The sequence below is a fragment of the Quercus suber genome, unplaced genomic scaffold (assembly GCF_002906115.3).
Source record: "Quercus suber isolate HL8 unplaced genomic scaffold, Cork oak 2.0 scaffold_17, whole genome shotgun sequence".
Taxonomy (NCBI): domain Eukaryota; kingdom Viridiplantae; phylum Streptophyta; class Magnoliopsida; order Fagales; family Fagaceae; genus Quercus; species Quercus suber.
The window spans coordinates 1,190,405-1,202,970 of NW_027069482.1; the positions used below are offsets into that span (position 1 = coordinate 1,190,405).

The 12,566-nt window shown below is 33.9% G+C and overlaps 1 protein-coding gene across 1 annotated transcript; it reads right to left on the reverse strand.

Moving 5' to 3' along the window:
• Positions 1–9,939: 9,939 nt before the first annotated feature.
• Positions 9,940–11,602, reverse strand: LOC112034724 (transcription factor MYB41). The gene is made up of 3 exons (XM_065759923.1): positions 11,285–11,602; positions 10,419–11,166; positions 9,940–10,250 (listed from the first exon to the last, which is right to left on the reverse strand). The coding sequence occupies exons 1-3, from the start codon at positions 11,538–11,540 to the stop codon at positions 10,214–10,216; spliced, it is 1,041 nt and encodes a 346-aa protein (XP_065615995.1). The 5' UTR covers positions 11,541–11,602; the 3' UTR covers positions 9,940–10,213.
• Between the last annotated feature and the right edge of the window lie 964 nt (positions 11,603–12,566).

Consider the following 12,566-nt stretch of genomic DNA (forward strand, 5'->3'; position numbering starts at 1 on the left):
AGCAGTATAGCCTGGTGGAATATCCATGTAAATCTCCTTTTCAAGATCACCATGGAGGAATGCATTTTTTACGTCAAGTTGGTGCAATGGCCAATCTAAGTTTGCTGTAAGAGATAACAGAACTCTAACAGTTTTTAGTTTGGCTACAGGTGAGAAAGTTTCCTGATAATCTATACCATGTTTCTGTTTATAACCCTTTGCACTAACCTCACCTTGTATCAATCAATCGACCCATTTGCTTTATATTTAATGGAGAAAATCCACTTGCACCCCACTGTCTTCCTCCCTTTAGGCAACACACTCAAAACCCATGTGTTATTTTTCTGCAACGACTCCAATTCTTCTTTTATAGCTTGAGCCCATTTCAGATCCGATAAAGCTTCTTCAACACTACTAGGAATCTGACATGAGGAGAGTGTATGTGCAAACACCCTAAGAGGTTTCGATAATCTTTGAGTAGACACATAATTCACTATTGGATACTTGCATCACCGTTCTTCTATGTCTAGGGAGTATCGATTTGGAGGCTTGCCTCGATTGTGTTTGAAAGGTAGAACATAACCCGCAGATGTATTTATAGCATTAGTTTGTAAATGTGTGGTAGGAGAGCTTACCCAAGAATATTCTCAGCAGGAAGGTCATTGAGTACTAAAGAGTGGAGGGATTCATCAGATTCTGCATCTTTCGATGATTCAGGCATTGGTTTAGCTTTAGTTCTTAGAAGTTCAGGTACAGGTTCAGGTTTAGGTTCAGATCTAGGTATATGTTCAACTATGTCATTGTCATCATTCTGATGTGCTGGATTGTCACCAATGTCTAACACTTCAACATCAGGCCAATTCCGTTCTTCACCATAGATCTCCCCCTGAAGAGGGGAATTGAATACCAGTGACGGGAAATTTTTTTCAGATTCTAGGAAGGTGACATCCATGGTAATGTAGGTTCTTTTAGCAATGGGATCGTAGCATCTATATCCTTTTTTGTGTACTCCATACCCCAAGAATAAACACCGGACCGCACATGGGTCTAACTTAGTTCGTTGATTTTTATGGAGGTGAACAAAAGCAACACAACCAAAAATTCAGGGAGGAATCATCAAAACAGTAGGTAAAGAGACATGATTAGAAAGCACCTTTAATGGAGTCTGAAATTGTAAGACTTTGGTGGGCATATGATTAAGTAGATACACGACTGTGGCAACATCATCACTCCAGTATCTATTCGGCACATGTGCATTGATCAATAGAGCACGGGCAGTTTCTAAGATATGCCTATTCTTCCTTTCAGCAGTACCATTCTGTTGTAGGGTTTGTGAACATGAGGTTTCATGGAGAATACCATGGTTGTTGAAGTATGTTTGGAATTGTTGATTAACATATTCCCCTCCATTGTCAGAACGAAGGATCTTAATTTTTGTAGAAAATTGTATCTGAACCATGGTATGAAATGATTGAAAAATAGAAAATACTTCATCTTTGTGTTTTAGGAGGTAAAGCCATGTCATTCGTGTGCAATCATCAACAAAAATTACAAACCAACGATGACTAGAAGACGTAGTTATTGGGGAAGGTCCCCAAACATCGGAATGTATTAAATCAAAAGGAATCATACTTTTATTCATGCTTATGAGATAAGAAGCCCTATGAATTTTGGTTAAGATACAAGTATCACATTTAAAATCTAAGTGTGTTACATTGGAAAATAACCCAGGTAGTAAGTGCTTCAAATACCCAAATGATGGATGCTCAAGTTGATGATGCCATAACCAAATATGTAACCGTGTGGTGCATGTGATTTGCTCTTCCTGAACTGAAGTCATCCACGTAGTATAACCCCCTCCCCCCCCCCCATCTTATTACCACGCCCAATTATCTCCTTGGTGAGAAAATCTTGAAGAAGGCAAAAAGTAGAATACATCAATACCACACAATTAAGATCTGAAGTAACTTGACTTACAGACATCAATCTATTTGAAAGAGAGGGTACAGGTAATGTATTAGATAATGAAAAGGAAGGAGATAAAGTCATTATTCCAGCCCCTATAATTGGATAAGTGACCCCATTGGCATTTGCAACACAGCTCCGTCTCAGCTGAGTTGTATTAGAGAAATCCTTTGAATCAAATGTCATATGGTCTGTAGCCCCAGAGTCGAGAATCCAATCCTCATCATCATTGTGAGTAGAGATATGAAATGCGTTACTCGAAGTACCTGGATCATGTGAAGATTCGGATTGAAGGATGAGGGATAACAAAGTATCACAGGTAACCACAGCAGCTCTCCTAGTATGGTCATCATTAGTAATGGTTTCCCCTTTTTTTCGTGCTTAAAGGTCATTCCACCAATCTAGATATCCATGTAGTTTGAAGCAGGTGTCACAGGTGTGTTTGGAGTTGCCGCAATGGGTACACTTCATGTCGTCAGATGGTGGTTTTGTTTTGGATGAGGAGTTGGATTTCCTGCTACTCAGGGAAAGAGCTCCTGTTTTCGGTGGCATCTGGTGATGACTTCCCTTAATCCCTTTAGAAGCCATAACTGCTCCTGGAGTAGTATCTACACCCGAGATCATCACGGTCTGCCTAACCTCTTCCCTACGGACAAATGCATAGGCTTGTTCCACCGTAGGGAATGGTTTAATTTGGAGCACATCACTCCGAGTTTTATCCAATCTGTCATCTAGTCCATTAAGGAAAGTATAAACTCGATCTTCCTATAGAATGGAGTTGTATTTCTGTATGTTAATAGCACACTCCATTAGGTTAGGACGATGAAAATCGATTTCTCGCCACAACCCTTGAAGGTCGTTGTAGTATTTTTCAATGGATCCACCTGCCTGCTTCATAGAGTAACACGACGTCGGAGATCATAGGCTTGAGACATGTCTGTCCCATCAAAATAGGTTGTAACAGTAGAATCCCAAACCTGTTTTGCAGTTAGGAATCAGATAAAATTGGTAATCAAGGAAGGGTCCATTGAATTGATCAACCATCCCTTGACAATGGCATTTTTGGTATGCCATCTCCTGAATGAAGGATCGGTTTCTAGAGGCTGAGGAGAATCTCCATTGNAAAAAAAAAAAAAAAAACCTAAGCATAATAAAACAATTTTACCCAAAACAAACAAACCAACCCTTAAAAAAATTTAACAAAATAATTTTGTCATTACCTAGAAGACACATGCTTCCCAAAAAAAAAAAAAAAATTCTAAGCAGCAGAGCTGGAATTAAGATCTCACTGCACCAACATAAAAGTACAGAAAAATTCTGGTGCTATACCCAATTACACAACTTTGCTCACAACTCACTCATGTGATGAGTTGTGGTTGGTAGAGGGATGATGGTGGGTCCATGTGGAGACTGTTGGTATGAGCTGTCCAATGAGATAAGTATAGAAATCTGTTTATGTAAATCCCATACTTCAAGGGATGTCCTTATTTTTTGCCGCAAGATATGTATAGGCTAGAATAGGTTCCTTTGTTGTGTATCTATATACGATTGTATTCAACACATAATGAACATACAGAAAAATACTACCTTTTGACATGGTATCAAAGCACATCCCTAGGACCTCTGCTCAAACCACCGTGTGACCAAAAAAACCAGACCCGATAGACTCCATGGTGGAATCTAGTGACCTAACACAACCTCTCAATTCCCAAACCAATTCCCAGGCCAATTCCATCCTTAACGATTTGATTACAAGAATGATGGAGGTCTTTTTTTTTTTTTTTTTTTAAAAGCTTTGTTACTGGTAATTTTTGTTGTTGGACTAATTTTTTTGAGTTTGTATATTTTATTATAAATTTTAGGTATATAAATTTTTTTTATGGTCTTTAAAAGGAATAAAATGTTAGAGTTACAAACTTTTTTACAGAGTGTTGATATAATAAGTAGTTATTAGTAAGTAAAAAAGTGGTGTAAGATGCGAACTAATAAGAATTTTCTATCTTGAGAGTTTGTAAAAATGTTGTAGAAAAGCTTGAGGTTATAACATTACTCTTAAAATAATTGATGATATTATTAAAGGGGAAAAATATAATTTTATAAAACAATATTGCTAAAATTAGTATATATACTAATTTTTTTAATAAAAAAATTGGTTGATTTCATAAATAAATTTACATTTAACACTATCATTGTTGAGGCAAAATGGCATGTCGGGGTATCAATGAGGTTCTATGTACTGAAAAAGTATTTTATAAAACAGTTTTATAAAACTTCTCTTTTACATCTTGTGTAAGTTTTAAATGTGTTGGTTCCGCTCCCAAACATACGAGAATTTTTTTTTTTTGGGGAAAAATGTTCCAATCTATCTCGTCCGCTCCTGATGATTGCTTCTTATTATCAGACCAAGATACCAGTCAATTTTTTATGTAGGCGATGATTGAATCCAAAATTTTTTATTCAACTATCAAAAACTTTATCAGTTGAATTAACTCAAACTCATTATATGAGAAATTATTAAGTTTACCATGAAGACTGCTAAAATAGTCTTCCAACCAATAAAAGACCGTCATACATACATATGCAAATGTGACATTACATGGTGATATTCTTTTTATACACATAGATATATACATAAATACATACATACATATATATATATATATGTGTGTGTGTGTGTGTGTGTGTATATATATTGTGTTAATAAGAAAGCTAGCTCACCACACTTGCAAAGGTTTGGGAGAACGATTTCAACAATCATTTTAGTTTACCTAATAATTTCTATAATATGAAGCGAAATGATGGTCTTATGAACCCGTCTGATCAAATACTCCTACGATCCATCATGAAGTGACAATCTACCAATGAATTCTCTAGCTTTTACCTTTTACAGTCTTCAAACCTTTAAACCAGATCTCTAAACCTTCTAGAAGGAACCAATGATCGACGCCTTTGCGTGCTAATGAAACACAACTTCACCTTGTACGAGGGCTTAACATTCCACAAATGAAAGTTGATATGGAGATGCTCTGTGTTTTTCGTAAGCCTTGTTCTTAGCATGAACTCCTGGGATTTTCTTGTTTCATCAGAAAATGTTTTCTTAATAGGATTTTTTTTTTTTTTTTGCTTTAAAAATATTTTTCAATGTTTGTTTTTTTTAAATTTTCACACATTTTATGGTTAATTTTTTTTAAAGAATTGGGAAAAAATATTAAGCAATGAAGATTGATACACTAAGGTTTTGTTTGGTTGGAAAAATAGGAGAATAGAAGAAATTTAGTTTTCTCATTTGTCTCATATGTGTTTAGTTCGGAGAATGGAAAAATAGAAAGATGGAAAATGCATTTGTTTGGTTGAGAAGAAAAATGAGTAAATAGAAAATAAAGTTGATATATATTGACTCATATATCCTTATTAAAAAAATTGTGCTCAATTAAAAAAATAAAGAAACAATCAACCCCAAAAAAAAAAAAAAAAAAATCTCACCAAGTTTATTAAAACAAATTCATGCCCATTAAAAAAAAAAAAAAAAAAAACCAACCATGCCCAGTTAAAAAAGAAAAAAGAAAAGAAAAAGAAAAAGCCATAGCATACAGCCATACACACGCCCATTTAGCGATTAAAAAAAAAAAGAAAAAGCATCATGTTACTTTGCGTCACAAAGATAGAAGCTGACAAAAACAAATGAAGAAAAAGACCAAAACGAATGAGAATAAAAGAAGCTTGTAACAAAGAAGATGATTAGTTTTGTAAAGCCAATTGAGCAAGTTTTCACTCTTATTTTCTCTCCGTTTTGGAAAGACTAATTTTTGGTGGGTCATGAGAGAAAATGCCTGGATTTCACAAAAAGTTTTCCATCCTTTTCTCTGTTACCGACTAATACCAAATTCTATTTTCTCTCTTTTTTTACTCTTTACTTTATCATTCCTATTCAAACACAGCCTCAAAGAGTGCTTGAATGAGAGGTTTGAAGTCTCCGTCCTGTCACACTACTACTTGAAAAAACAAAACAAAAAAAAGTCTTCCTGCCAATTAGAGTGTTAGACATGCCCCTTCCCTTTTCCCTTGCTCGTTTTGATATACTATTCTATCCTATTCTATTTCACGGTACCTCTTTGTCAAGATTTAAGAAGGTTTTCAAACAAACATGTAGAAAATTGAGATAGCAAAAAATAATTTCCTTCTTGACTTTCCATGAAAAGAAAAAACCTACGAAAAATGATTTTGAAAAAGAACGTTTATCGGACTTGAGATGACAATTTGCGTCTCTTAACTCTTATATATGATTATTATTCCTTCCTAATCATGAGACAAACAACTTGTAGAGACCAAATGAGTCTTTTCTTGTTTATTTTATTCTTTTTTTAGTACCGCTTTTTAATTTGTTAAAGCTAATTTTTAATATTTTTAAATAAATTATTCAAAGCCAGCAGTGAGAAACATTCGCCTTGGAATAATGTTTATGGTTTATATTTGCAATATTTTTTTTCTTCTTTTCTTTTGTTCTTCCCTCTCTTTGCTATAGGTGCTAATATTTGGTCCTCAATGGAACCAGATTTCCCCCAAATATAAACTTTCCTTTCCATAGGTTTAATTATATTTCCAAACCGTTCTGGCATTTTCTTGATAAGATCACAACATTGCTCAAGTTTGTCTCCTTTGAAAATGATTTATCTTACAGAGATGGATTAGTTCTTACTACTTGTGCTCTAGCATCTATCTGTGTTTCTGTGACCAGTCAAATAATCTTGCAAGTAAGTCATATATGATAGAGATTGACATAGAAATAACTTAAGAATATTAATAGACGCATAGTTTAATTTCTCTTAAGCTGGTGAAGACGTATAAGGTGGGATCACTTAATTGTGTCTCTCTCACTTAATTACCAGTTATTGAATCTACCTAATTAATTAAATCCAAATCTCTCTCTCAAGGTAGCAGTTCAAAGAATAAAAATGAACTCAACTTTGGGTGGTTTGGTCAGTAGGTAATTGTAGTTTGCAACAGTCAGTGACTTGTATTAGACGTAAATAATCTTTATATCTCTCGGCGTAACAATACATAACTAACAATCTGACTTTAATATACAAAACTTATACTACTATCTAACAATGGTTATGATCATTAATGTCATTGAGAAGCCGCCTCTAGCTAGCTCTTTTTCTTTCTCTTTACTTAATTTGTTTCTTCCTTTGATGTTACACAGTAAGACAGCGCTAAGAAATGTAAGACACATCAAGGCCAAAAAATTCCTCAAATGGGGTTGAAATGGAGATGACATGCTTGACTTTGCTATATATGTCACAAAAAAAAAAGTTCAAAATCTTAACTGATAAACTAAACGATTTTCATGTTTAAGAATGCTAGTCTCTTGATAAAAATAAAAATTATAACAAACTAAAATATAATAGTTACATGCATGTATTTACAGTAAAATTTAGATTTGAAAGCATTATTCAGTTTCTAAAGCCAAAGCTTAGTGAGATAGTTTAGTCGAATTGGAAATAGTGGTATAAAAATTAAAATCATAAGATTTTGTCAATTTTATGTCCACGTGGATGCTGCAATTTTTATTACTACGGGGCTACAACAATAAATGGTATAAAACATTTAAGCATACATTAATATTAAAAAAAAATACTCCCTCTAATTGTACAAACACTAATCTCCAAGGACCTAACAGTCTCCGAACCCCTAACATAACCAATATAGTCTCCACTATACATACATCGATCCCATCAATCTAGATTTAATTTTAATTATTATCTAATTTTGCCCCACATGTTCTATCTAAATTTTTTTAATTTTTGTTCTAGGTGAGTTAATGTTGTGCAAAAGACGAAGAACCTAATATATAAAAAATGTATAACTCTTACATTAGGTATAATTTAAACTCATATGATGATGCGTAAAAAATTGTTAGTGAACCGACAGCCTAAACGGAGGGCTCCTGAAGACCTAAAATGATAAACACACTCTCGGAGAGCATTAGTGTGAAGTCAACCTATCAAATAACAACCTTTCGATGATTAAGTCAATACCTCATATGAACACCATAAAACTCAAATGAAAGTTAAGCATAGAAGCATAAGAGCATATATACCAAGGCCCCCTTCGAATGGAAGGGGTTTGTTTTTTATATAGGGGTTTAGAGCTGACCACCTTTCCATGATTTTAGTTACTTTCCCATATAGGGAGTGTGATAGAAGGAAATGAATTAATGGCATCGAGATTCTCGGAGTCTACTTCTCATATTCAGAGGATACAAATAAGTAGGAGGATCTTTAAGCATGGTGTGCAAGTTATTTTCATATGGAGATTATGGAGTGGAGGACACACAAGAACTGGAGAGCCAAGTGTAAAGGATCGTCTGTCAGGCCCTACTCGTTCGTCACCATGGTGTGTTGGAAGAGTTGGCACTAGGTAGGTTGCATTGTAAGATGTCAGGAAGGGTACCTAACGACTCATAGGTACCTGGCAGCTCATTGGTGACATGATGACTCTCATGTGTTAGGCTTTGTACATACACAAGCTTGGAGATGAAGGTATGTTGTATATTTGCACGACTATGTCTAGAGTTGTCCGTCTACTTGGGCTGTCAAACAACTATGATGCCTATCAATTGGTGATTTAATTAATCATGTTGGTTGAGTTCTTGGTATCGAACGATTGGGGTTTAGTTGGATGACTAACTTGAGTTAGTCTCTTTTTGGCCTTGTAGAAATATTCATTATCACCATATATAAGTGTAATTATAATTGTTTTTAATTATACCGTATATATGCATAGATTTTATATTAGTATTGTATAAAAGAAAAAAACCAAATCCCATTAAATTGGGAAGAATACATTAATGGAGGAAAAATTAAAGGATTGATCAATTTAAAAATCCCAATTTCATTAGTAAATAGAATAAGAAAAAGGGGGCAATTAAATTAAATTGGGAAAGGTGAAAGGCCGCCCAAGAAAAGAAGAAGAAGAAAAAACATGGACAAGTCAAAGGATTGACTAACTATACTTTTTATTTATTTATATAAAATATAAATTCTTTTTTAACTTAATCTAAATATATATGTATGTGAAACTTTTTCTTGAAAACTTGAACTCTCACTCTTGCCTCCCCCCACCTCATAACATAAGAACTTTGTATTTGTGGAGTGATCATCATTATACCAAGGGCACGTGGTAGTGACCAATTATACTTAATCTAAATTGAAAATGAAGCACCCACAACTAATTTAAAAAAAAAAAAAAAAACCCAATTAAAGGTCAATAAACCTCAATTCTCAACGACAAATATGACAATGCAAGAACAAAATTTGAGAACCGAATAAATCACTATTAATTATATTTACATCTATAAATTTATTTTATAAATAAATAAATATAAAATTAATTCTTGGCATTTGTCACTTACTACCGACTCCTTTTCAAATTGCAATTAATTTCCTTGCCATATTGTTTTGGATAGTCTTATCATGAATACGATTTAATTTCTTGGAACTACCTGTTTATAGAGTATTGTGTCATTCTTAATTATAAATTATGTAGTATTTGATATATATTTAGGGGTTTGACTTACCTCCAGTACTTTTTTAACTGAATGTCTCTTTTTATTTTAAATACACAATAACAAGTGATAGTGAGTTTTAATTTCCACCTTTTATTTAATTAGTGGATAATGTGATAGTTTCTCGTTAAAACAAAAAAGATTCCAGTTAAAAAAATACAGGAAATAAGACAAACTTTATATTTAGATCTATAAAATTTAACCTAAATCGCAAAGTAGATTTATTTCAAACGGAGTATCGTTTTCTCAATTACTCCTATTATTAGGTCTTTTGCTTGGATGTCATACAAATGCAATATAACGTGTCACAATTTGCATCTGGAGCCAAATTTTCCGTTTCAGAGTTGAACACACCATAATTAAACATGTCAGTGAATGGAGTTAGTAGTTGACTAGTTGGCTAATTGCAAAAGAAACTTGGAGATAAGTTACACACCGAATATTTCAACTGCTTCATAGAAAAAAAAATTTGAAAACATATCAAAGGATTCAATACAATGAACAATTTGCAATGAAGAGGTTTACATGAAAACTGTATGTGTATGTAGGGGTAGCTTAACACTAGCTGCCTCAGTATAGTGATAAATTATTTAAAAAAAAAAAATCTAAAATACAAGAATAATCATGAATCAAATGAACCAATATATTTCCTATGTAAAACTCATATGGATTGATACTTCTTCAGGAAAAAAAGTAGTTGCTCTACCACGACATTGGCGGTGGTGATGACGGTGTTGACCTGAAATTAAAATAATAAAAATGTTAAATTCGCTGCAAAAACAGAAATTATACTATAAATTAATCATAGCATTTTAAAATATTGGTGAAGTTATATCCAATCCATATCTACTAAATAAATAAATAAAAAGTAAAGGAATAAAACAAAGTATTAGAGAGTAGAACCTACTCCAATATATCTTTCCAATAAAAGTCATTTATTTCATCATCCTTGAGTTTATCCCAAACTTCAAAGCTAGTAGAGGTAGATGATTGAGTTAAGAACTGATTTGGGTCAGTCTTGCTTTCCACTTGGTTAACAGTGCAAGTCCCAGGAGAGCCTGAGACCAATGCAGGCATTAGGTTCTCTGCTTGGTTCTCACATGCTGAACTGCTCAAGCTACTAGTACTGTTGTTGGAACCAAGAAAATCTTCCATGTTAAACTGACCTTCAAATCCTGACGATGAACTGATAATTCCCTGGGAATTACTAGGAGCTTGAGGGATCACTCCCTGGTTCAGATATTCTTGACCTATTAGTAAGGGCTCCTTTTGGTAAAGTGTACTTGTACCATTGACAAGTCCTTCAAATGGATTAAGATTTTGGTTTTGTAACAGACCAACGTTGTCCATGTTAAGAAGTGTGCTTGTGTTTATAACCTGCAACATATTTTGCAGTAGTTGGATTCTAGCTAGTTGAGAGGCATCTGCTTGTAAACCCAAAGCACTACTCCAAGGACTCAATAAATTGCCAAAGCTTGCAGCACCAAGTAACTGAGAGAGATTCATAAGGTGATTGAGATCAGTTCTTGGCTTGTGGGTGGTTGGGTCAATACCCATTTGAAGAAGCTTCTTTCTTAAGTGGGTGTTCCAATAGTTCTTGATTTCATTGTCAGTCCTCCCTGGAAGTTGGGTTGCAATCCTAGACCACCTGAAACAACAATTGCATATGGAAGTGATTTAGTGGTTAATTATATACTAAATAAGTTGAACTATATGCAATATTTTACAAAGTTTCAATGAAAAAAAAAAAAAATATATATATATATATAATTCCAAGAACCGAGTGAAGGCTGATGATCGTTCGCTCTTCGTCTTCGGAGAACCTCCCTCTCTTAATATCAGGCCTCAGGTAATTTGTCCACCTTAATCTGCAACTCTTTCCGCACCTATTCAAGCCAGCGAGCTTAGGTAGCGATCTCCAACTTCCATGGCCTTGACTGTTAATATAATCAGTCAGCTTTTGATCTTCCTCTGGTGTCCATGGACCTTTCTTCAAACCGTTCTCATCACAACATGGGGAGCGACCCATTGTGCTTAGACTCAACAATTAACAATGTGTATAAAGTTTAAAGGTAGAAGTAGTTTTGGAAAATATGGTTGAGACTTGTTGGTTTTTATAGGTGCATGGGAGATAGATATGCATGATTCAAAGGATGATGTCATTATCATTCTTTTTTTTTTCTTTTCTTTTTCATATGATATTCTTAGCTTCCAAAAGCACGGCAATGAAGAGGAAGCCACCTAGCGACCTTTTTGGTTTTTTTCTGCAAATGTTAATTCAGAAGTATATTTTCAAATGAATAGCACCAAAATCAGGATTAGGTAGTGCAGGTGTCATGAAAGATGACATTCTGATTTCCATTTAATTTGTAAGCAATGATGCTATTGGCCTGCAGGGGGTGTTTTTTGGTAAAAACATTCGTGGATAAAGTTGTTTTGCAAAGGTTGGAGACTATATACCTTATCTTTCCAGATTTAAGATGGCTGACTTCTACTTTTTCTGATATATTTTAAAATTTACTATTACTACACTTGCTGGGAAATCTACAGGATATAGTAAATTAAGTGGGTCTTTGAAAATGGACTGCCAGAGCCACGTGTTACAGTTAGGGTTAGTTTAGTTAAACTTTTTGAAACTAAATTTTTTGAAAAAATGGTGCTTTTAAAAAGAAAAAGTGGGCCTTTTAAAAAGTACGGTATGACCACCGCACTAAGAGTGTGCGGTAGTTACTCCATCAATATAAATGCTTGTAAGGTATGGGGAGTAAGAGCTGTGATTACTCCAAAAATGAGCTTCACACACATATACACTTAGGTTAAACTAAAGTAGAAATTCTATCTTGTATAAAAAATAAAAAAAAAGTAAAAAATTTGCAGTATGAAACTGAGTTTTTTAAAAAAACTAAGTGTTTGGTAAAAGCTATTTAAAAGTGTTTTTAAAAAAGTTGAGTGTTTGTCTAGCACTTATAAAAGTGAAAATTTGAGTTAGAAATTACCAAAAAGGATAATACGTATATATAAAGAAATTTATTTCATACTTAAATCAACTACTTAA

What these genes read in the sequence shown, in the direction of transcription:
- LOC112034724 (XM_065759923.1), bottom strand. Translation starts at nt 11,540, where the DNA reads ATGGGTCGCTCCCCATGTTGTGATGAGAACGGTTTGAAGAAAGGTCCA. An exon ending in CAGCCTTCACTCGGTTCTTG is followed by an intron (nt 11,167 to 11,284) that starts GAATTATATATA and finishes TATGCAATTGTT; the next exon opens with GTTTCAGGTGGTCTAGGATT. An exon ending in TATTGGAAAGATATATTGGA is followed by an intron (nt 10,251 to 10,418) that starts GTAGGTTCTACT and finishes TTTTAATTTCAG; the next exon opens with GTCAACACCGTCATCACCAC.